We start from the raw sequence: 26,183 nt of genomic DNA on the forward strand, positions 1-26,183 counted from the left end.
CATTTTTCTCTTTTATTAGATAGGATTATTTTGTATTAGTTTCAGGTGTGCAGCATAGTGGTTAGACAATCGTATATTTTACAGAGTGATCTCCCGATATTTTCAGTATCTACCTGTCGCCATACATAGTTATTACATATTACTGACTATATTTCTTTTAACATCCATGTGACTATCTTGCAACTATAATTTGTACTTCTTAATCCTTTCACCTTTTCACCCAGTTCCCCAACCCCTCCTCCTTTCTGGCAACTATCGGTCTTTTCTCTGTCTATGAGTCTGTTTCAATTTTGTTTGTTCATTTATATTGTTTTTTAGATTCCACATATAAGTGAACTCATGATATTTGTCTTTCTCCAACTGACTTATTTTATTAGCATAATGCCCTCTAGGTCCATTCATGCTGTTGCAAATCAGTTTTATTTTTGTGAATAAAAATTTAAAGTTTTTGAAAATGTCATATGAGTTCACATGGTAGAAATTTAAAATTGTGTAAAAGGATGTTTGTTGAAACTATGCCCACTATCCAATTCTTGTCTCTGGCATCAGTCAATATTTGCAGTGTCTTCTGTTTCCACTCAATGGCATATGCATGTACTAGCATATTTGTTTATATTTCTCTCCTAGTTTTTTTTTTTTTTTTTTGAAAGAGAGAGAGAGAAAGAAACATCGATGTGAGAGAGACACATTGATTGGTTGCCTCCCGCATGCTCCCCTATCAGGGCTGGGGATTGAACCTGCAACTCAGGTACGTGCCCTCGACCAGAAATTGAACCCAGGACCCTTCGGTGTGCAGGCTGACGCTCTAACCACTTAGCACACTGGCCAGTTTTTGAAAACAGAACACTGACAGCATATTCTGATCTGTCCATATCTGCCCCTCGCTTTTTGTATCTTAGAGGTGGATCTGTGCTAGCATGTGAAGAGCCTCCTCATTCTTTTTTTATAGCTGCAGAGTATTCAGTTGCTCTAATGTATTGAATTCACTTAACCAGCCCCCCCCCCCCCCCCTTGCCAATGGGCACCACGGTAGTTTTCCAGTCCTTGGTTTTTTACAAACAAGGCTGCAGGGAACAACTTTATCCATACATCATTTTACGGGTGTGGGGGGATGCCTGTCAGCTGACTTCTTAGACATGGCTTTCCATTTGTAGCTGGTGGGTTGTGCCCATTGCCCTCCCTCCGCCGTATGTGGGACTTGTTGCCCACAGCCTTGCCAAGCAGCCAGCTCTCCAGGACCCTTTTGGTCTTTGCTAGGCAGGGGGAAATGGTGTCTTCGTGTATTTTTTAGTTTGCGTTTCTCTTCCTAGGAGTGAGTTTGAGCAGCTTATTCACACGTGTAAGAAACAAGCTCAATTTCATTTAACTGCTTTGCTGTTGGCAATTATTTTCCAAGTCTGTAGGGAAGGACCCGTTTTATTTTTATTTTCAATCTGTTGTAGACTGATATTTCTGTAAACTACAATAAAAAAGCATTATGAGCGAAGTGGAATAAAAACCCCAACGATACATAAAACACAAGCCCCAATTTTTTATTACTAATCTCAACAGATACAAAATTACTCATTCATTATACATGTTTTCAGTTTCCAGACGTAGCTGTAGCTCACGGTGGAGTGGTAACAGGGAGTGAGACTGCTCTGCAGAACTTGCTCCATCTCTTTTCCCTCGTTGCCACCCCGCTTGGGGATGGGAGCAGGGAGCGCAGAATTTTATGTTTTGTATTTTGCAATCAGTACATGACAGGATGTTTTTGTTACATTGGAGTAAAAGATCCCCGATGGTGCAGAGGGCTTGGTTCCCGAGGGGAGGGCGGTCCCATAAGCACCTTCGGGCAGTTCTCCCATCCGTGAGGCGGGGACACTGGTGTCCTGGTTTTTTGCGATGAAGACCTTGAGCTTGACCTAGAGAGAGAGGGTTGAGGAAGGAATGCTCGGCATACCCTGTTAGTCAGCTTGGCAGAGTTGGCCTCTGACTTGGGGCTTTGCCAGGATCCCGTGCCACCCATGCTGCTTCTCCGGGAAGTGACGGGGAGGGGAACGCAGGTGCTTACGAGACCTGTCATCAGGGTGGCCTCACGGTGCCTGCGCAGAACATGGGATTGGGAATGAGGTTCTTGTAGCTCACCGAGTGCGGTGAGCGGCCGTCACTATTTTTCCGTCCTCCACCTTCAGCTGGAAGACAGAGACAGACCCAGGGCCGTTGGTCCTGCTTTTGAGTTGAAATTTGATCTTTGCATGGGAACTGGGTTATGCTGCCTCTAGACACGCGGAGAGTTGTTTTACAAGCCAGAGTCCAGCTGCTCTGTGCTGTCCCTTCCTCATGACTTGGGATCACTCTGTGTCCCAGGGTCATCTGTCTTCATTAACAGATGTTTTTGCTTCTGTGTTATGATCATTTAATGAAGTCATGTCGAGGTCCTTTGCAGAGTTATTTCTCCCCACCCACTATCTAGATGGCATGGAAATGACATGCTATCATGGCGCAGAATGAAAAGGCTCGTTAACCGCCTTCTTGTGGATGCCTGGCTCCCGTGGAAGCCGGAAAAGGAAGGGGAGGCGATGAGCCCGGTGGAAGCAGGAAATGGGTTGTAGTGTAATGGTATTAAGATTGCGGGCTCACAACTGACCTCTGCTTCATACTGACACTTGACCTTGGCGAGTTACTTCACCTCTGCTAACCTTTCTCTCACCTGTGAGATGGGGCTAGTGAGTCCCTGTTGGTGACTTACGGGAGGGAGAGTGGGCCTGGGCGACGTGTCTACAGCCTAAGCAGGACGACATTCATAGCCACTCCGAGGGTGGCGCGCCTGGTGGTTGGCTAACGTGTGCCTGCCGGCAGCCCAGGAGGACATGCTGAGAAACAGCTGGCTCTCTGCCCAGTCGCTACATCTGCAGCTGAGGAATTACTAAAAATATGAATGAGAAGATCATCTTGCCTGGCCGTGGTCAGGAGCTCAGGCTCTGGAACAGAATGGCCGAGCATGGAGACCTGGCCCGGCCTTTACAGCCAGAATGAGCCTTGGCAGGCTCCCTCCAGTTCATGATTAAACAGGAATAGCAAGTGTCATCGACCTTGGGTTAGTGCACGAGATTAAATGAACATACAGATGTGGGGGTCTCTTGAACCAGGAGCACATACTACCTACCCTTCCCACTTCCCAGGTTTCTTCATCACTAAACTTATTAAATGCCTTTCACATGCCAGGTCGTCTGCTAGGTCCTGGCAAGCCAGTCAGAGGGAATCCCTGCCCTCACCAAGCTTTGTCTATTGTAGGGTTGGCTAGCTTTTGCTAAATGGCTAGATGGTACATATTTTAGGCTTTGTGAGCCGTAAACACTCACTTCTGCTATTGTATTGTGAAACTGGCTACAATACGTAAATGAATGATAGTGGCCGTGTTCCAATAAATCTTTATTTACAAAAACAGTCGGTGGGCCAGATTTGTCCCATAGACTCATCTGCCAACCCATGGTCCAGCAGGAAGACAGATGTTGAATAATCACAAATAAGTATGGGGTTACAAATGATGATTAAGTGCTATGAAGCTACCCATAGGATTCTGTGAGAGGGAAGGGTCAGGGAAGATAGCTTTGAAGAAGTGACATTGAAGCCAAATGATGATGAGGCGGAGCAGGAGGAGGAGAGGAGGGGGAGCCCTGTGAAGGGCCAGAGAACTGGCCGCATTAGGTCTGAGCCAAGAGGTTCAGAATTGCAACCTGCATTTCTGTCTTTTAGAGACACAATAGGTATTTTACAGCTTTCTTTGGATAAAAACACAATGGTGCTCTGGCCAGGTGGCTCGGTTGGAGTGTTGTCTTGTACACCAAAAGGTTGTGGGTTCGATCCCCGGTTAGGGTGGGTACGGGAGCAATGGATCGATGTTTCTCTCTCTCTCTCTCTCCCCCTTCCTTTTTCTGAAATCAGTAAAAAAACATCCTCAGATGAGGATTAAAAAAACACACACACACAACAAACCAAACTAACCAAACAAACAAATGAAAACGTAGTGGTAATTTTTTCCCTGATCGATAATTCATGCCAGTTCTCTACCCTCCCCCCCCCCCCCAATAATCCCAGCACTGAGATGAGCTGTGTTAATATATTAACACATTTTGTTCAGCATACTGATGATAGGCTCCTTTTCTCTCTGCCCATTGTTTTTATCATAATTTATACATGTCAGAAATTAGGGCAGCAAGATTGCATGTTCGTTATTCCATTATCCTGTATAACAGGGGTCCTCAAACTACGGCCCGTGGGCCACATGCAAGTACAAATATTGTATTTGTTCCCGTTTTGTTTTTTTACTTCAAAATAAGATATGTGCAGTGTGCATAGGAATTTGTTCATAGTTTTTTTTTTAAAACTATAGTCCGGCCCTCCAGCGGTCTGAGGGACAGTGAACTGGCCTCCTGTTTAAAAAGTTTGAGGGCCCCTGCTATATAATAATATGCAAATCGACGGAACTGCAGAATGACTGGCTGAATGACCAGTCGCTATGATGCGTACTGACCACCAGGGGGCAGACGCTCAGTGCAGATGCGGCCTGCGGGCCCCAGACCAGCCAAGGCAGTGCAAGTGCCCCCCCCACTCCCCCCTGTTGCCCCGCAGAGGGAGGCGGCCAGCGGAGGTAGCAGTGGGCAGGGCCGGTGAACGGGCAGTGCCAGGCTGGTCAAGGCGGGTGTAGGCAGGGGTCCCCAATCACCCTGCCAGTTGCCCCATAGATTGGCCCTGATCACTGGCCAGGCCTGTGGACCCTACCCATGCACGATTTCGTGCACCGGGCCTCTAGTTAGGTATAAAATGATTTACTTTTTAGAGCTCATGTCTACTTGATGCTGTTTTCTCTTTCTGGTTTTTTAAACAGTATGTTATTCTCTTTTTCTATCTGGCTCGCTAGACAAAGATCTGTAGTTCTTGAAACTATTTTGAAAAAGAAATTAGTTTTCACCGAAACCAGCTTGGCTCAGTGGATAGAGCGTTGGCCTGCGGACTGAAAGGTCCCAGGTTCGATTCCGGTCAAGGGCATGTACCTGGGTTGCGGCCACATCCCCGGTAGGAGATGTGCAGGAGGCAGCTGATCGATGTTACTCTCTTGTCGATGTTTCTAACTCTATCTCTCTCCCTTCCTCTCTGTAAAAAATCAATAAAATATATTTAAAAAAAGAAAAAAGAAATTCGTTTTCCTGTTTTCCCCTTGTGTTTCTCCTGACGTCCAACCTCAGTTTTACAATTCCTTTCACCAGGTCGCAGTATTCTGAGGAGATTGTACAGAAAAGGACATGTGTGTTCCCCATTCTAGAGTGTTTTGAGGCATGCCTCAGCGGTAGGGGGTCACCTGTAAAGTTGTGAGCCCCTTGAGTTCATCAGTTCTTCCGTCATGCAGTTCTGTGGCGCCGGTCCCGCCTCCCTGGGAGTCTGTGGTGGAGTGGTTGGGAGCACACACGCTGGAGGCACTGTGTGAGTGCAAACCCACTCCTACTGCCTGAGAGCTGTGTGAACTTAGAGTTACGTGCCCTCCTCGTGTCTCAGTTTTCTTATCTTTAAAGTGAGGAAAAGAATGGCATCCACCTCATAGGATGATTCTGAGGATGCACGTGAATAAAACACACATCAAGTCTTAGAGCAGTGGCTGGACACAGTAAATGCTATTTATGGATTATCTATTATTATTATTGCTAATTACATCTGGGAAACTAGTGTCTGTAATTCCTCTGTAACTGTCCTAAATTCAGGCCAGTGGCTTCTGACTCATCCTGAGTTCGTGGCCTGCATCAGTTCATCTTTGCTTTACTTTCTCTGTAAGGCTGCAGGAATGAACTTTTGTTACCAGAAGGCTGGGAGAGAAACATCAACGATGAAGGAGAATCATTGAGCGGCCGCCTCCTGCATGCCTCATACTGAGGATTGAGCCCGCAACCCAGACATATGCTCTGGCCAGGAATTAAGCAGTGACCTCCTGGTTCATTGGTCCATGCTCAATCACAGATTTTTTTTTTTTCATCTGTGAAATGATCTCCAAGGACCCCTCCTGGCCTCTGGGTTTGGTTTGGGCTCCCCATATGATGACAGTGTTGTCCTTGGTTTTAATAGACCTTGCAGTGCCATTGTCCTGATCATATCCTCCCTCTGTCTCACTTTTTCGCTCCCAAGGAAGACATTCTAACATCTTTTTCTCATACATTGCTTTTAGAATTGCTTTATCCTGGCCAGGTGGCTCAGTTGGTTGGAGTGTCGTCTGTACACCAAAAGGTTGCGGGTTTGATAACCTAGGTTTCAAGTTCGATCCCCATTCCGGCCTGTGCAGGAGGCAACCGATCAATGTTTCTCACATTGATGTTTCTCTGTCTCTCTCTCTCTTTTTTCCTTTCTAAAATCAACAAAAACATATCCTCGGGTGAGGGTAAAAACATTGCTTTAGGAAGAAATGCCTTTCTATACCTATCCCATGCATTTATGATTCATCCTTCCCGAGTTGTTGTTGTTTGTTTGTGTTTTTTAGCACCCCCAGGCAGTCGCAGAATTGCTTTCAGAAGTGCTTTGAAGAGCCAGCATTGCCGTCTTCTTGCTGGAACTTGTCCCAGCCCCGATTCTATTTTTAATAAAGTGTGGTGCATTGTTTTTCAAAGGTTACCAGGTTTTTTATTGATGGAAATGAGAACTCTGTTACTTAGATCGGCAGACCCTGTGATTTACTGCCATGGACAGTGTTTTGTTCAGCATCTGGTCATGTAACAGTTATTTTCAATGCCTCTCATTTGCCTTTTGTGTCATGGTGCTGGGTGCTAGCAGTGGAAGGTCAGGCTCTTGGATTTATAACGCATCTTACAGTTTACAATTTACATCATCCCTGTTTTGCTTGATTCTCTCTGCCACCCTGAGCAAGTAGGCAGGCTGGATATCAGCAGCCAGGCTTCAGCCAAGAAACGAAGAACAAGAGAGCAAGTGACCGAAATCAAAGGCAAATTCATACTGAGGAGAAAAAAGAAGAGGCCAGTCCAGATCTGAGGTGTTCTCTGTGGGCCTTAGATAACTGGTCTGTAGGATGTTAGTTTCCTAACTTTTTATTAAAAAAAGACCCCGAATAGCTGCAGCAATCCTGAGAAAGAAGAACAAAGTAGGTGGGATCTCAATACCAGATATCAAACTGTATTACAAAGCCACTGTTCTTAAAACAGCGTGGTACTGGCACAAGAACAGACATATAGATCAATGGAATAGAATAGAGACCCCAGAAATCGACCCAAACCACTATGCCCAATTAATATTTGACAAAGGAGGCAAGAGCATACAATGGAGTCAAGACAGTCTCTTCAATAAATGGTGTTGGGAAAATTGGACAAATATATGCAAAAAGATGAAACTAGACCACCAACTCACACCATACACAAAAATAAACTCAAAATGGATAAAAGACTTAATTTAAACGTAAGAGGGGAAACCATAAAAATACTAGAGGAATCCACACGCAGCGAAATTGCAAACATATGCCGAAGGAATTTCTTCTCTGATAATGCTCCTAGACCTAGGGCAATGGAAACTAAAGAGAAAATAAACAAATGGGACTACATCAAAATAAAAAGCTTTTGCACAGCAAAGGAAACCATCGACAAAACAACAAGAAGACCCGCTACATGGGAGGACATATTTGCCAATGATACCACCGATAAGGGTTTAATCTCCAACATTTACAGGGATCTCATGAAACTTAACAGAATGAAGATAAGCAATCCAATAAAAAAATGGGCAATGGAGCTAGATAGACATTTTTCGAAAGAGGACATACAGAAAGCCGAAAGACATATGAAAACATGCTCAAAGTCACTAATCATCTGAGAGATGCAAATCAAAACGACAATGCGTTATCATCTCACACCTGTCAGAATGGCTATCATCAACAAATCAGCAAACAACAAGTGTTGGAGAGGATGTGGAGAAAAAGGAACCCTTCTGCACTGCTGGTGGGAATGCAGACTGGTGCAGCCACTATGGAAGGCAGTATGGAGTTTCCTCAAAAAACTAAAAATGGAACTCCCATTTGACTCAGTGATCCCACTACTAGGAATATATCCCAAGAAACCAGAAATGTCTATCAGAAAGGATATATGCACCCCTATGTTCATAGGAGCACAATTCACCATAGCTAAGATTTGGAAACAGCCTAAGTGCCCATCAGCAGATGAGTGTATTAGAAAACTGTGGTACATCTACACAATGGAATACTATGCTGCGGTAAAAAAGAAGGAACTCTTGCCTTTTGCAACAGCATGGATGGAACTGGAGAGCATTATGCTAAGTGAAATAAGCCAGTCAGAGAAAGATAAATGCCACCTGATCTCACTTATTTGTGGATTATAGAGAACAACATAGACTGATGAAAAGGGACAGATCCAAAGACTGAGAAACAGCGGTCAAGCTATCAATCTGCAGAAGGAAAGTAGGGGAGGGCGGGGTAAGGGGAAGAGATCAACCGAAGGACTTGTATACATGTATATAAGCCAAACCAATGGACATGGACAACAGGGGCATGGGAGCATGAGTGGGGGGGGGGGTTGGGGTTAATGGGGGGGATGAGGACACATTTGTAATACCTTAACTAATAAAAAAAAAGTAAAAAAAAATATATATATATATGTATATATATATATGTATATATATAAAATGAAGTTCAGTAATATGTTTTCACAAATAATTCAGTAGGTAAACTTGAAGTAAACAGTGTGAAAGCCATGTGTCATATGGAAATGTTTAAATAAAGTATGAGATCGTCATACAGTGAAAAAAAAATTTTTCATGGCAAAAATAATGATGTATCCTCATAGTAGAAAAATGCAAACAGTTGAGAAAAAAAAAGGTGGTTGCCCTGCTAGCATGGCTCAGTGGTTGAGTGTTGAGCTATAAAAGAGGTCACGGTTCGATTCCCAGTCAGGGCACATGCCTGGGTTGTGGACTTGATTCCCAGTGTGGGATGTGCAGGAGGGCAGCTGATTAATGGTTCTCTCTCATCATTGATATTTCTCTCCCTTCCTCTCTGAAATCAATAAAATCATATTTAAAAATAATCCTGTCTAATAAAAGAGAAACATGGTAATTGGCGTACGACCGCTACCCTTCCCATTGGCTAATCAGGGAAATATGCAAATTAACTGCCAGCCAAGATGGTGGCCAGCAGCCAGGCAGCTTGAAACTAACATGAGGCTTGCTTGCTTCAGTGACGGAGGACTCCAATGTTCCCTGCCTGCCGCTGCAGGCCTCTGAGCTGCAACTCTAAGCAACTATGTAACAAATATAGAAGCTAAACGAAATCCCAGAAACCTGCTTTAGTCTGCCGGGCTTCAGCCAGCAGAATCGCAACATTGTAAGCAAAGGCCAGAAACCTACTTTCAGCAGCGGAGGCCTAAGAGCTGGAGCCAAGCCTCAAAGCTAAAGCTGGCCCAGAATAAAAAAAGAAAAAAAAAGAAAAAAAGGAGCGGTTGGGAGCTTCAGTCACCCCCAGCCTGAAAACAGCCCTCAGCCCCTCACCCAGACTGGCCAGGCACCCCAGTGGGGACCCCCACCCTGAAGGGTGTGTGACCAGCTGCAAACAGCCATCATCCCCTCACCCAGGCTGGCCAGGCACCCCAGTGGGGACCCCCACCCTGATCCAGGACACCCTTCAGGGCAAACCAGCCGGCACCCACCTGTGCACCAGGCCTCTACTCTATATAGTAAAAGGGTAATATGCCTCCCAGCACCGGGATCAGCGGAGCCGTGAGGCCTCCCGGCACCGGGATCAGCGTGACAGGGGGCAGCGCCCAACCCCCCTGATCGCCCTGCGGCTCTGTGTGTGACAGGGGGCGGGGCCACAACCTCCCTATCCGCCCTGCTCTGTTCGTGACAGGGGAAGGCGCCCCAACCCCCTGATCAGCCCTGCTCTGTGCCTGATAGGGGGGAGCTCCCCAAACCCCTGATCGCCCTGTGGCTCTGTGTGTGACAGGGTGCGGCGCCCAACCCCTCTTCCCCCCATGGGCCCTGCTCTGTGTGTGACGGGGTAGAGCCATAACCTCCCCATCGGCCCTGCCCTGAGTGTGAGAGTGGCGGCGCCCCAACCCCCTGATCGGCCCTGCTTTGTGGGTGATAGAGGGCGGCGCCCAACTCCCTGATGGGTCCTGCTCTGTGCGTGACATGGAGCAGCACCCCAACCCCCTGATTGGCCCTGCTCTGTGCGTGACAGGGTACAGAGCCCCAACCCCCCTGATGGGCCCTGCTCTGTGAGTGACAGGGGGCAGCAACCCAACCCCCTGATTGGCCCTGCTCTGTGCGTGACAGGGGGTGGTGCCGCAACCTCCCCATCAACCCTGCCTTGAGTGTGACAGGGGACGGTGCCCCAACCCCCCAATCGGCCCTACCCTGAGCGTGACTGAGGGTGGCATCACAACCTCCTGATCTCCCTGCTCTGTGCATGACGGGGCGGCGCCCCAACTCCCCAATCGGCCCTGCTCTGAGCCTGACCAGGGCTGCACCTAGGGATTGGGCCTGCCCTCTGCCACCCGGGAGCAGGCCTAAGCCAGCAGGTCGTTATCTCCCGAGGGGTCCCAGACTGCGAGAGGGCACAGGCTGGGCTGAGGGACCTCCCTCCCCCCCTGAGTGCACAAATTTTTGTGCACCGGGCCTCTAGTCTATAATAATAAAAGCGTAATATGCTAATTAGACAGGATGTCCTTCCATACGACCTCAGGACGAAGCTGGGGCTGTAAGGGAAGTCCGGGTGCCAGCAGCTGGGGGAAGGAAGGCCTACTCTTGCATGAATTTCGTGCATCGGGCCTCTAGTTATATAAATAACAGTTGGAATAAATACGATAAGGAAGACATGCAAGATGCTATGAGTGGGGAATAGATAGGGTGTGTGTGTGTGTGGGGGGGTGTGTGTATTAGTTTCCTGTTGCTGCTGTAAAAAATTACCACAAACTTGTAGCTTAAAATAAAACAGATTAGTTTTCTTAGCTCTGGAGGTCAGCAGGGTTGCACACCTTCGCCAGGCTCCAGGAGAGAATGTGTTTCCTTGTCTTTTCCAGTTTCTAGAGGCTGCCTGCATTCCTTGGTTCATGGCCCCTCACTCCATCTTCAGGTCCAGCAGTGTAATATTTTCAAATCTCTCCAGCTCTGCCTCAGATGTCCCATCTCCTCACTGACTGATACTTTTGCCTACCTCTCACAAGGACCTTGTGATAACACTGGGCCCACCCACATAATCCAGGACATTCTCCCCATCTCTAGATCCTTACATTAATCATACCTGCAAAGTCCCCTTTGCCATGAAAGGTAACATAGTCACAGGTTCCAGGGGTTAGGGTGTGGATGTTTTTGAGGGGCCATGATTCAGTCTGTCACAGGCGACCCTAATCTAGGATTGATCAGGGAAGAATTCCCAGAGGATGATAGGTACAGGCAACTGAGGAAGGAGGAAAGAGCCTCAGGTGATGGGTGGGAGGGAACTTGAGATATTTGAGGGACAGGATGAAGGCCATTGTGACAGGTCCAGTGTAGGAGGCAGTGACTGGCCAGCGAGAGACGCAAGAGATGTGGTGAAAGTCACTGGAGGATTGAAAGGCAGATTTGTATTTAAAAAGAGCACTTTTGCTGCTGTGTTGACAGCGAGGTTAGAGGTGAGTAAAGTGGATGTTGGAGGCCACTTAGGAAGCTATTGTAATTCAGAGGAGAGATGCTGGTAGCCTGGCCTCGCTGGTGGCTGGAGAGTGAAAAGCGAGTGGACTTGGGAGATTTAAGGAGAGTGAGTCAATAAGACAGTGTGAGGGATGGGTGCAGAGTGCAGAGGGGGATGTCGGGCACGACCCCAAGGTTTCTAGCCAGGAGGAGGGTGGCATTGTCATTTACTAAGTGGAGAAACACCGGGGAAAGATTGGATTTGGGGGGAAGGAAAAGTGCAAGTTCTAGTTTTGGGTAGATTGATTTTGACTGCTTGTGGAAATGTCAGTATTCATCCAGTCTGAATGAGCTTAGAAGGGAGGTTTCTGGGATGGAGGTACAGAGTTGGAAATGGTTGGCACTTGGCCACTAAATGAAGCTATGGAGGTGGTTAATGCCTAGACCAGGGGTGGGCAGACTTTTTGACTCGAGGGCCACAATGGGTTCTTAATGGAGTGTTTGTGTGAACTAATATAAATTCAAAGTAAACATCATTACATAAAAGGGTAGGGTCTTTTTTTTTTTATTCATTTCAAACGGGCCAGCTGGAAGGCCCATGGGCCGTAGTTTGCCCAGGGCTGTCTTATATGCATACTAGAGGCCTGGTGAATTCCTTCACCGGTGGGGTCCCTCCACCTGGCCTATGGAGATCCTGCGAAGAAACCGGCTCTCCAACATCCCCCGAGGGGTCCTGGATTGTGAGAGGGCCTCTAGTTATTTTATAAGTATTATTTTAAAAATTTAGCCTTGTATTTGGGGTTGCATTATTGTGAAGGCAGTTAAAACCCCGCATGTGCTCATGTGCGTGCACACAAGGCGGGAGTGAAACTGCTGTGCACAGAGATGACCAGACAATTCCATCCTAGTTGAAGGGACGGGAATGTGGATCATGGAGCAGCATGTGGACCTAAAAAACAAGGGAAAACAGAATGTTATGATAAGGGGCTGGCGTGTGCTATTTCTGCTGCTCTTCTTTGCATAGAATTGGGTTATTTTGCATTTAATGGTGTTTATTGACATGTGACCATTTTGACTGGTTCTCAGCCCACTTTTTGACCATTTCTTCCTGTGACCGGAGATGATAATTACATTAATCCAGAATAAGTAGCAGCAGCAGGTTTACTTTTTTAATAAAACATAACAGTCTCTTTTTCTCTTCCTTTTCAAAATATCTCCCTCCTAAGTCTGAGATTCTGTGAACCGGGGTCCTCATGACGCCTGAGAACATGAGAAGGTGGTAGGATGGAGCCGCCGTGCACAGGGCGCTGATCCTGCCCTCTGCCCTCAAACTCCTTACCTTGGTGGCGCTGAACTTTGCTTGAGTTTTCCTGAATCCCAGCACTCACCCAGGCCCCGGGAGGAATGATAATCAAGGTGGTAATGCTGGTGCCCCCTGCCGCTTAGTGGGGCTCAGTAAATGGTGGTGTTTATCAATAGGATTGCTCTGCGTAGCATTTGGTTAAGCTCTCGGGCTCCTAAGTCTGACTCCTGGTTCAAGTCCCAGCTCTGCCACTGTGGTCCTCGGATAGGTTTTTAACCCTTCTGAGCTATCTGGTCTATCTGTTAAATGCGGATTATAGTCGTACCTATAGGATTGTTGTGAGAATAAATAGCGCAATCCCTGGCACATGGTAAGACCTCCCAGGAACTGTTACTATCATTGTGTTGGAGAGTTGGTTGGGTTCATGTGGCTTACCAATTTGATGCATTTGGGAATTGTTAGTTTTTAAATCGTACTCCTCCATTATCCACAATATTCCTTGGACATTTCACTTTCTCAGTCAGGCCTTCCCTGACCACCCTACTTAAAGCTGCAACTGTCCACCTTCTGCCACCCACTTCACTATGCCTCCCCTTCACCCCATCCTCCCTGGCTCCCTATCCTCATTTCCTACTTTGTTTTTCTCCACTGCGCTTACCACCTCTGTCCAGTGTATTGGCTTTTTCTGTCTTCATCCACTGAAACGTGAGCTCCATGAGAGCAGGCACCCAAGTCCACTTTGTCCACTGTGCCATTGGGAGAGCCTGGAATGGTGCCCGATCTGTGGGTGTGTGACCCATTTATCAGAATGAAGACATTGACTTTTAAAGCGATGGCATGATTCTAACCCAGCCGTGGGCAAACTACGGCCCGCGGGCCGGATCCGGCCCGTTCGGCTGTTCTATCCGGCCCGCGGAGCCGAAAGAGCGGAGGGTTCTCTTGCTCTTCCCTCCGCTCCTTCACCAGCAGCAGTGTTAACATGGCAACGTCGGGAAACACGGCCGCAGCTCCTTCTTCTGAGTCCAATTTAAGAACCCACTGTGGCCCTCGAGTCAAAAAGTTTGCCCACCCCAAATCTAACCACTAAAGATTATTAAAGCGGCTGACGCTATCTGAGCTTAGAAGGTTCTCTTCAGCAGCCCTTTAAAAAAATGTCTATTGATTTCAGAGGAAGGAAGGGGAAGAGCTAGAAATATCAGTGATGAGAAAGAATCATCATTCGGCTGTCTCCTGCACGCCCTCCCCTGGGGGTCGAGCCCACAACCCCGGCATGTGCCTTAACCGGGAATCGAACCGTGTTCTCCTGCTTCATGGGTTGGCGCTCAACCACTGGGCCACACCAGCCAGGCTGTTCAGAAGCTCCTAGTGACAGTTTGCTCATTTGCTTGTCTCGAACCTCCTTTCTCAGTAGAAGAGAATTGAAGTCAGGAAGAACAGATCTGAGGGACGATTAAGTTAGACGAAGAGGATTTACGGCTGCTTTACTTCTGACCCCTTTTCTTTCCGCATGAACGTCGAACACCAGGGCAGCCAGGGGAGATGCTTGTCTCAAGTGGCCTCTCAAGCATCATTTTACTTTCTTGTCTCTTTTACATGCAGCAGAGCTCTCGGTGTTTTCTCTTGCAGGGCACCAATGCCTCTGCTCTGGAAAAAGACATCGGCCCAGAGCAGTTTCCCGTCAATGAGCACTACTTCGGATTGGTCAATGTAAGTATTTAAAAATGTATTATTATTTTATTGTTTAATTTATCTTCATTGTTGAAACTATTATTTTTATCAAATATTTTAAAATACTTGAAGCAATTTCACTGCCATTTTCGTTTTTAAAAATAATTCTTTATTATTGAAAGTATTACGTATGTCCCCCTTTCCCCCCCCTCCACTCACCCCCTCCAGCCCACCCCCACAACCCAGCCCCTCACCCCAGGCCTTCAGCACCCCATGGTCTGTGTCCATGGGTTATACATATACGCATACAAGGCCTTTGGTTGATTGTCTCTCACCCGCCCACCCTCTCCTGAATTCCCTCTGAGATTCTGCACTCTGTTCTGTGCGTCCATGTCTCTGGATCGCTCTGGATCTGCTTTGTTCATCAGTTTATTTTGTTACTTAGATTCCACATATGAGTGTGATCATGTGATACTTGTCTTTCTCTGATTCTTTTTTTTTTTTAATCCTCACCCCAGGAGTGTGGATATTTTTTTTAGAGAGCGAAAAGAAGGGCGGAGGGAGGGAGAGAGAGACTGTGAGCGCAAGCGCACGAGTGCGAAAAGCATCCATGTGAGAGACACATGGATTGACACATAGATTAGTTGCCTCCTGCTCATGCCCAATTGGGGCCAGGGATTGAATCTGCAACCAAGGTATGTTGGTTGCCCTTGACCAGGAATTGAACCCGAGACCTTTTGGTCTGAGGGCGGACGCTCTAACCACTGAGCAAACCAGCTAGGGCTCCACTGCCATTTTCATAAAAAATTTTTAGATAATTGTTCATGCTCTTTAGTTACCAGAAGTGGCAAATGTTGGGGAGGGGGAAATTTAGTCCAGATTTTGAAAATGTGAGTTATCTCAGAAAGAAGGGTTTTACTCAGTGGTTCTCAACCTGTGGGTCGCGACCCCTTTAGGGGTCCAACAACCCTTTCACAGGGGTCACCTAAGACCATCGGAAAACACATATATAATTACATATTGTTTACAGTAGCAAAATTACAGTTATGAAGTAGCAACAAAAATAATTTTATGGTTGGGGGTCACCACAACATGAGGAACTATATTAAAGGGTCGGGGCATTAGGAAGGTTGAGAACCACTGGTTTAACTACTGCATTATTGTGTCAGGTTCTCATTTTCCCCCACCCATATTTTAAAGCAGTGGTCGCCAACCTTTTGGACCTCATGGACCACCAGTGGTCCGTGGACCACCGGTTGACGACCACTGTTTTAAAGGATTTCCACTGTACACATACCTTTGTGAGGAGATTTTATTAACTTCTGTAGCGAAATCTGCTTTCATATGCTCTCTCTCTGTCCTCTGGATGTATAGACTCCTCAGGCAGTCTGTTTCAGATACATCAGTACAATTGGAGTTCGGAGTTTTCTTTTTTTAATATTTTTATTGATTTTTTACAGAGAGGAAGTGAGAGGAATAGAGAGTGAGAAACATCGATGAGAGAGAAACATCGATCAGCTGCCTCCTGCACACCTCCCTACTGGGGATGTCCCTGCAACCAAGGTACATGCCCTTGACCGGAATTGAACCTGAGACCCTTGAGTCCTCAGGCCGACGCTCTATCCACTGAGCCAAACCGGTCAGGGCACAATCGGAGTTTTAAAAGTGTTTCCAACTCATCACCAGTAAGTGTTTAACAATATAACTTGGTGGTGGTACCTGAAGCACGGGCAGGGGGTGGGGGACCAGTTTATCTCAAAATTCCTTGGCTTCGTTTCATCTGTGCTCAGCACTGCTCCCTTGTTTATGGCCCGACTTGCCAGGCTCTGCTTCCTTGAAAAGCTGATTATGACCCAGTAGTGAGGCAGTATCACCCACCACCCTCGTGAGCGTCCTTCTGAGGTGGAGCTGTAAGTGACACCAGGTGTTAACTCACAAGCACCCGATTTTCTGGAACAACTGCTCTGAGCACAGTCAGTCAGTACTCAGGTGGGATAGGCAGTCATTTCCACGGAGGAGGCTGGAAATATTCTCTGTAAGTGAATGCTACCTGTGATGATAATAGAATGGATATTGGCTTCAAAGTAATACAGGCCCAAGTCTGAGCTCTGCCTATGCCTTTCGCTAGCTGCCTGGTCTTGGGCAAGTCATCTGACCTCTCTGAGCCTCCTTTCTCCATCTGTAAAGTGGAAACCAATGGTTTATAGTGAAGGGTCAGTCAGAGCTCCCGTTGAAGACGTTGACATGAGGCTGCAGTACATTGTGGACACCTGGTGAATGTTAGTTCCTTTCTTCTCCAGGAGTTGTCCATTGGATCAAGACCAAGTGTTACGGAGGGTATTTGGGTAAAGGCAACACATTGCGTAAAAGAGAAAAGAATGGAAGGAGGAAGTACGGGGGTATAGGGCATTGTGCTGACGAAATGTTGACTTCTCATTTTAATACAATTTATTGTTTAGCCATTGTGCACAGGCCTCTGCTTATGCTCTCTGAAGATATCAAAGTTGTGGGAATTCTGCCCTGGCTAAGGAGAATACAAGTGCAGACTATGGGGAAGAAAGAAGTAAGGCCAGGTCAGTGATGGCGAACCTCTGACATGCGTGTCAGAAGTGACACGCAAACTCATTTTTTTGGTTGACTTTTCTTTGTTAAATGGCATTTAAATATATAAAATAAATATTAAAAGTATAAGTCTTTGTTTTACTATGGTTGCAAATATCAAAAAAGTTCTATATGTGACACGGCACCAGAGTTAAGTTAGGGTTTTTCAAAATGCTGACACACTGAGCTCAAAAGGTTCACCATCACTGGTCTAGGTTGTGGGAGCATTGTGAGACCTAAATTCATTAATAGCTGTATGTTCACTTAGAACGGTAATTCATGGGCAGTCCAGCTTTTCTTTAAAAAGAGGTTTGTCTCACTCTGGCTGGTGTTGCTCAGTGGTTGGAGCATCGGCCTGTGCACTGGAGGGTCGCAGGTTTGATTCCGGTTAAGGGCACGTTACCTGGGTTTGCAGGTTCCATCCCTGGCCTGGTCGGGGTGATTGTGAGAGGCAACCAATTGGTGTGTCTTTCCCACGGTGATATTTTCATTCTCTCTCCCCCCCCCCCCATATCCCCCCTCTCCACTCCTTTTCACTCTCTCTAAAACGCAATGGAAAAAATTTCCTTTGGTGAGGATTAACACACAAAAAAAGTTTGCCTCCTATTACATAATTGTGTCCAAGTAGATTAAAATATGTAAAAATAGGAGCTGTTCTATCTTAGCATACGTAGAAATGTCACGGTAAGCATGGCGGAGCATCTGTCTGGCTGCTGGGTAAACGGCACGCAAGCCAACAGCCAGTCCTGAGAAGATGCTCATGTTCTATTTCAGTCTTACACAGCATTTTGCTATCAAATGGTTTTAATCTTGTTATTTCCTTAGTTTTTTCCCTTTTCATTTTACGTGTAGGAAAAATTCTAAAGTGATCGTCTTTGCTGTGCTCTTATAGAGTTGGTTTTCCAGTCAGCAAAGCCAGCGAGATGACGACTTTTTCCCTCTTTAATCATCATCTGCGTGTCTGTGGGTTTTGAGAGGCACCACATACTCCTGCAGGGGCCCTGATCTGACTGCAGGAGACCAAGAGCTGAGGGCTATCGTATCGCCATCTTGGCAGAAGCAAGAGCGAGGGTGATTGAGGAGTTACGAGGGAGGAGGCTGTGGGATGACTGAAGGAGGCACCTCCTTGCGTATGTTGCTCTGGAGAAAGCGAGGAAATGTGGTCTGAAGCCAGTGGGCAGGCTGCTAGCATCTTGAGAGAGAAACTGAAATAAGTCCCATTCAGTTCAGGCTGTTTCATCTGAGGAAGTGGCTCCTGGTTCCTGGGTTTCTTTGTGATTGGGGTTTTTCTTTTTGCTGTCAGAGGAGTTTTGATGTGCTGCGGTGTAGTATCTCTTATTTAGCCAGCCGCCTTTCTGGGCCTCCGTGTTATGTTCAGTTTTTTTAAGCACCAGAAGGTCTCATTAGAGTTTTTTTATCCAGGCAGAGTGCTTCTGACCTTTTAAGAGATGGTAATGGGCTAGAGAGGCACCAGGCTATGCAGACTGTGTTCATTCCCTGCTGGTCAGCTGGTCCCCGGTGTTTACTCGTCCTCTGGCATGGCGAGCAGGACTCTGATGCAGGGACTCCAGGCTGGCTGGTTCCTGGAGGGGGGCCTTCTCCCTCTCCCGACCCCTTCCAGAGGTGGCGTGTCCTGGGCCGTGATCTGAACCAGACCTGTTGTCCTTTGGCAGTTCGGGAACACGTGCTACTGTAACTCTGTGCTTCAGGCCTTGTACTTCTGCCGGCCGTTCCGTGAGAATGTGCTGGCATACAAGGCCCAGCAAAAAAAGAAGGAAAACTTGTTGACGTGCCTGGCAGACCTTTTCCACAGCATCGCCACGCAGAAGAAGAAAGTCGGCGTGATCCCACCAAAGAAGTTCATTTCAAGGCTGAGGAAAGAGAATGGTGAGTAGTGTGCAGATGAGTGTGTGTCAGGGTCTGAAATGAGAATGGTGAGTAGCGTGCAGATGAGTGTGTGTCAGGGTCTGAAATAAGGAGAATGGTGAGTAGCATGCAGGTGAGTGTGTGTCAGGGTCTGAAATTGGAGAATGGTGAGTAGCGTGCAGATGAGTGTGTGTCAGGGTCTGAAATAGGAGAATGGTGAATAGCGTGCAGATGAGTGTGTGTCAAGGTCTGAAATAAGGAGAATGGTGAGTAGCGTGCAGATGAGTGTGTGTCAGGGTCTGAAATAAGGAGAATGGTGAGTAGCGTGCAGATGAGTGTGTGTCAAGGTCTGAAATAAGGAGAATGGTGAGTAGCGTGCAGATGAGTGTGTGTCAGGATCTGAAATAAGAGAATGGTGAGTAGCGTGCAGATGAGTGTGTGTCAGGGTCTGAAATAAGAGAATGGTGAGTAGCGTGCAGATGAGTGTGTGTCAGGGTCTGAAATAAGGAGAATGGTGAGTAGCGTGCAGATGAGTGTGTGTCAGGGTCTGAAATAGGAGAATGGTGAGTAGCGTGCAGATGAGTGTGTGCCAAGGTCTGAAATAAGGAGAATGGTGAGTAGCGTGCAGATGAGTGTGTGTCAAGGTCTGAAATAAGGAGAATGGTGAGTAGCGTGCAGATGAGTGTGTGTCAAGGTCTGAAATAGGAGAATGGGCAGTTCTCTGTGTATTCCCCCAGGGGGAAGTAGTATGGCCAACTACTCAAATAAAGTTTTTTAAAGAAAATATATTTTTCTTTTCTACCCAGTATACATAAAACAAAACTAGATTAAAAATATGCTTTAAAAATTCAGATTTGCCATTTCACTTTGGAATGGTCTTTTTATTTGCTTCATATTTGGAAGGTACGATCACTGTAAGAGGATAATTTGCCCCAAACAGCCTTCTAAGCAGGACACTGATTGGAAGAAATAGATTGATGCAATAATTGAATGAAATAGTACTATCTTATAGACTTGTTGTAAGTGATTAAAGTAATGCATATTTCCTAATCAGGGCCTCTGCTATTTAAAAATAATACCTCTCATTTTTATTTACCTAAGACAAAGGGTATTAAATTGATACCTTTCTATGATAAAAATGTCCTGCTGTCGCCTGATTTTTTTTCTGCCTTTTCTGTCATTTTGGCAGGGCGGGCAAGTGGTGGTAGAGACTAGGTTATTCCAGAAGTTTTGCATTGGTAATTTTTATGACTATAGAAATATTTGATATGGCAACTTGTGATTATCCTAGATTTCAGCCTTACTCCAACAGATTTGCAGAGTTAATCAGATGTTTGTTTTATAAAGTCTCATTTAATTTGATTGCTGCCTCTTAAAGGTGTTGTAGCTTATGTGCACCAGAATAAAAGTAACCTGAGGAGGCAGCAGAGCGTGCCTGCGTCTCGTTGTGAGCATGATTGATAATGAAGTCTCACAGCTGCACTCATCTCTAGATTGTGTGTCCGTACGGCAGGGACCAGCAGTTGGTTTCAGGACACTGTCAGGTAGACTCATTCTCACATACATCCCTCGTCTCCTGTATGTGCTCAATGAAGCTGCTTCCAGGCTGGTCCAGGGTTCAGTGTGATCTTTGGGAAGAGACTCCGGTTGCTCTGGATAAATTACAGAATGAATAATTGATCATTGGTGGTCACATCATATTAAATACTGATATTTTATCAGGAAACATCAAGTAATTTCTACTATTTTTTTTTTTTTTGTAGAGTAAGGAAATTTTGCTAGTTTTTTATTTACATGATGACTTTAAGGAAATACATGAAATTCAGTTCTTGGTGGGCAGTAAAAAATGAACATGACCAAAAATCCTTTCAAACTTACCTATTGAAGTTGCCAAAAGAGATGAATATATTGCATACCTGTTCCCCCTTTCAATATAAAAACTGAAGTGTCGCCTGTAAAATTGAGCATTTTTGTTTGCTTTTTAAGGACCAGAGACTGAAATAATGGCCCTCTCTTTTCCAGATCTCTTTGATAACTACATGCAGCAGGATGCTCACGAATTTTTAAACTATTTGCTAAACACTATTGCGGACATCCTGCAGGAAGAGAAGAAACAGGAGAAACAAAATGGGAAATTAAAAAATGGCAACATGAACGAACCTGCAGAGAACAACAAACCAGAACTCACCTGGGTCCATGAGATTTTTCAGGGAACGCTCACCAATGAAACTCGATGCTTGAACTGTGAAACTGTAAGCATTGATTGGGCTCGCATGTCGTAAGCTCGTATGTATTTGTAGAGGCCAGGTTGCGTGTGAATGCAATGTGGTATAGTGTCAACATTTGTCTTCAGTACATGCAGACACTTCTACCTATGTATATGAACCTCAGGTGCAAAGGTTTGTAAGCATATCTCCATCTAAGTCAGTGGTTCTCAACCTTCTGGCCCTTTAAATACAGTTCCTCATGTTGTGATCCAACCATAACATTATTTTTGTTGCTACTTCATAACTGTAATGTTGCTACTGTTATGAATCGTAATATAAATATCTGATATGCAGAATGGTCTTAGGCGACCCCTGTGAAAGGGTTGTTCGACGCCAAAGGGGTCGCGACCCACAGGTTGAGAACCGCTGATCTAAGTTGTCTCCACTGGCTAAAGTAGAGTGACTAGGGCACTTCTTAGCAACTGGATTGCTTTGCATCCTGGGCAAATTTTAGGGCCCACAGATTGAACTGTTGTACCAGACCTCCACCAGTTATCTTGAAAAGATTTTGGTTCCAAGGAGGCCATGTGTGACTTAGACCATCTCTCTGACTTTAAGGGAATCAGCTGTGTGGTATGGTGAGCTTGAAGTCAGGAGACTGCAATTCCCTTCCATTGCAGTTGTGAGGACCCAGTGAGCTTAGTGCTTGGATGAGTCTGGCACATGGTATGTAGGCACGTGGTGTTAGTTGGATCTGAAGATGTGATCTCCAGAATATGATTCAGGATGTTATGTTTGCTTGGTATACTTGATTTACGTCTGTATGTGGCTGCAAAATATGGTAGGTAGAACCCAGCTCTGCAGCCAGGTCGCCAAGTTGGAATGTTGGCTCAGCCACTCGGTAGCTGTGAGACCCTGTGCAAATTATTCCACCTCTCTGACCTCACTCTCCTCATCTGTAAATTGGGGATGATGACAGTGCCTATCTCATAGGGTTGCTGGGGGATTAAATGAGTTAACATTTGTAAAACACTTGGAACCATGCTTGGCACATAGGAAGTATGCAAAAAATGTTAGATATTATTAGTTATTATAATTACTAACAGCATAGGAAGTCTATGGGTTCCTCGGGGATCGTCGAGTTTCTTGACATTGCATGAAAAATTCTGTAGGATTGTGCATTTTCTCTGAGGAGATAATAGCTTTCATCAGATTTTGTAAAGGGGCTATAACCCCTGCCAAAACATTTTCTACACAGAAGTAGTCAAGAATGTGGATTTTAATGGAAGGCTCTTCGTTTTCAGACAGTCTTCCTTCTGTCCTTTTAAACAATTTTGGAATTAACATTCTGATTTGTTCATTGTAAAAAAAAGAAGAAGAAGAAGACATAGCTAAGCAAAAAGAGACTAAAGGTTACCAGTAATCTTCCCACTCAGAGATGCCCACATTAGCCCAGAGATAACAATGGGACATTTTGGAATACATCCTGCCAAAACATTTTCTACAGATACTTATCTATCTAGATAGCTGTCTTTCTTCCCTTTCTCCTTTCATTCCTTTGTATTTTGCATTCCAGTAAAATTCATATGAATACAGCATTAGAATAGTATAATAAGTCCCATGTGTGTATTACTTGGGATCAGTGATTGTTAACACATTGGCCCATCTTGTTCATCTCTTGTTCCATGCACCCTCCCTCATCATCAAATTGGTCTATTTTTAAGCAAATTTTAGATAACATATCATTTTACTTGTAGTTTCTTCATTATAGTAGGTCCTCGGGTTACGTCGGAGACCGTTCCTACGGCGCCACGTAACACGATTTTCGCCATAAGTTGGAACCCACCTACGTCACTCACATGGAGCACAGACACAGCAGTAATGAAGTGATGCAGTAAAAGAAATTTAAAAGAAAGATAACAATTCCTGACCTTTACTTGTGGTAAATCAATAATAAAAAACATAAAGCACAAATGTACATATGTCGAAATGACGGAACTTTTTTTTGTTTATAAATAGATGGGAGATGGCGACGTAACCACAAAACGACGTACGTCGAGTCCGACGTAACCCGAGGACTGTCTGTACTTTGTTCTGTATCTCTAAAAGGAAAGAAATCTTTTTATTTTAAACATAAGTACAATTACTTTTAAAATCATTTCTTTAAACCATTATTCACTCAGTTTCTCTGGAATTTTTTCATCTCCTATATATTTTTTTAGCAGTTGCTTAATTCAAATCAGGATTCATACATAGTCCACACATTGCATTTGGTTAGTCTCTGTCTTAATCTATAGGTTACCCCACCCCCCATTTTTTTTCCTTCCGGTTTATTTGTTGAAGAAATCAGGTTATTTGTCCCGTAGAATTTCCCACATTCTGGAAACATCTGTGGTGGTGTTTGAAATGCGTAGTAAATGGCAGTATGTTTTTACCATCCTACTCTTTGTTTTTATTTAACACACCTATTTTATATTTTGTTTTCTCTCTTGCCTGCTTTTGGATCAATGAAATGGTTTTATTTTATTTTATTTTTTTAAATCTTTGAAATAAACACATGACTAAATCCATCTTCCAGTGTCTGAATTTTCAGGAAGGCTCAGCTGGGAGGCTCAGTTTTATTTATAGTTTCTTTGTTGTCTGTGATCCCAGCAAATGCAAATATTGCATCTCAAATATTTGTATTGAAAAAGCTATCACCTAGTCTGTTATTTCTGCAGGGTCACCATAGAGGGGAAACCTGAGCCCAAAGATTTCTCTGTAGATTTTGGATGACCCTGTAGAGTTTGTGATAATGGGATTCCAGCCATTTATGTTTGGTTTGTGGGAGTGAATGAGAGTATGTGGGGATGTCTTTCTGGGGCAATCAGATTGATTCTTACATTAATTCCTCCCAAATGAGTACTAGATGATTTGAGGCAAGAGTGTTTTTCCCCTGGATTTTCTGGGATAATCACCTCCATTTTCTTAGGTCCTTTAACTGAACAGGATCCTAGGAGTCACCTAATCCGTTCTCGCCCTGTGCCCCAGTCCCTTCTGTGTCGTCCTGGCCAGTTGGTCATCTACTGGCCCCTGTCCAGAGACAGGGAACTCAATCTCCGGAGGAGATGCATTCCATTTTTAGAAAGCTCTCATTGTTAGAAAGCTCTCTACTTTCTAAGGAAATACATACCTGCAGGCTTTATTTTTTTGTCCTGTAAAATGTTGAGGACTTGGAGCGAAAGAACACTTAGGGTTTTAGCTTTCCTGCTCAGGATGAGAAACGCAGGCCCCCTTCCAGTAAGGTCCTCTGCTCAGGGCGGGCAGCCTGCAGAAGGCGCTTCCGTCAGAATTGCCAGGCCCCACATGTGTGAAATCTCGCAGTGGGAAGAAGCTGCACCAGATCCCGAGCAGCGAATTACCCCCCGGGGAAGCTCGCCATTGTAGCTGCCTGGCTGCTAGTTCCTCCAGTTGTGGAAAACTCTTTGTGGGAGCCTTCATGCTTTCAGAAAACAATCATTTTTTTTTTCTGGGTCTCACCCTTTGTAAATGTTGCTTGTGATTGCTGTACAAATGTCAACTGCCGATTTATGGAGACAAACAGTTTCATTCTGCAGTAGACCTGGAGAGACTTGTTTTAAGGGGGTAATTCAGTGCTGACTTCCCTGGGTAACCTGGAGCAAGGCTCTTCAGAACTGAGGCGTGGGGGTTTTACAGAGCAGCCTCAGCGCTGCCTTGGCGGTTCTTCGCTTGGTTCCTAAGATTTGCAGGGCCCGTTGGAGCTCAATTTTGTTGTTAATTTTCTTCCTTTCCATTAACATGGAGTCTCTGCTCTGCTAACTGGTGGTTTTCAGTGCTTCTCAGTGGCTTTAAGACACATTTCTGTCTGTTACTGGAGCCAAAGATTGTCTACAGAACCGCTTTATTAACTACCGATAGTACAGCTCCTTCTTGCTTTGTTTGCAGGGGTTAAAATTGATCCAGGAGCGGGGTCGGTGTTGCTCAGTGGTTAGCGTCGACTCGAGAACCAGGAGGTCACCATTTGCTTCTCTATCAGGGCTTGATCCCCAGTAGGGGGCATGCAGGAGGCAGCCAATCAGTGATTGTTTTTCGTCATTGATGTTTCTCTCTCTCTCCCTTTCCCTTCATCTCTCTGAAATCAATAAAAACATATATTTTTAAAAATTTCTTTTTTGGTTAAGTATTACAAATGTGTTCTCATTCCCCCGCCCCCCCCCCCCCCCGCCCCCTCAAACAGATTGTCAAACTGCAGCGGGAAGGCCGGGGAGGGTTGGGGGGCAGGAGGTAGGGGGGTAAGAGATCAACTAAAGGACTTGTATGCATGCATATAAGCATAACCAATGGACATAAGACACTGGGGAATAGGGGAGGCTAGGGGACTGTCTAGGGCAGGGGGATAAAATGGACACATATGTAATACCCTTTGTAATACTTTAAGCAATAAAAAAAGAAAAAAAAATTTCTTTATTGGTTAAGTATTACAAATGTGTTCTCATTCCCCCGCCCCCCCCCCCCCCCCCGCCCCGTTAACCCCTAACCTTCCCCCCTCCCCCCACTCATGCTCTCATCCCCCTGTTGTCCGTGTCCATTGGTTTGGCTTATATGCACGCATACAAGTCCTTCCCCTACTTTCCCTCTGGGGATTGATAGCCTGATCGCTGTTTCTCTGTCTTTGGATCTGTCCCTGTTTTTTGAAAAAGAAGTTGATCCAGTAGAGCTTCTGAGCTCTTCACAGAAGAGGAGTGGGGTGGGTGGTGTGGCCAGGTGTGATGGAGTCCCTGGGGTCCAGGTGGGTTGTCTTGCCACTTGTCCCAAGTCCACCGTATTGGCACTGCTCAAGGCCAGCGCATTTTCAGGTTCTGGCTGAACAGCATGGGGCTCCTGCCTGGAGT

General features: G+C 45.6%; 1 protein-coding gene across 6 annotated transcripts in view; it reads left to right on the plus strand.

Moving 5' to 3' along the window:
- Nucleotides 1-26,183, plus strand: part of USP46 (ubiquitin specific peptidase 46) — a 59,710-nt gene that overhangs the window by 12,748 nt on the left and 20,779 nt on the right. For 3 of the 6 annotated variants that reach the window (XM_059671342.1, XM_059671368.1, XM_059671352.1), the window contains 3 exons: nt 14,549-14,656; nt 18,892-19,105; nt 21,107-21,336. In XM_059671342.1, coding sequence (XP_059527325.1) covers nt 14,549-14,656; nt 18,892-19,105; nt 21,107-21,336 — 552 coding nt within the window. The remainder of the gene's footprint in view (nt 1-14,548; nt 14,657-18,891; nt 19,106-21,106; nt 21,337-26,183) is intronic. The other 3 variants (XM_059671359.1, XM_059671388.1, XM_059671377.1) reach the window with 1 other exon arrangement.

This window comes from Myotis daubentonii, chromosome 1 (genome assembly GCF_963259705.1).
Source record: "Myotis daubentonii chromosome 1, mMyoDau2.1, whole genome shotgun sequence".
Taxonomy (NCBI): Eukaryota; Metazoa; Chordata; class Mammalia; order Chiroptera; family Vespertilionidae; genus Myotis; species Myotis daubentonii.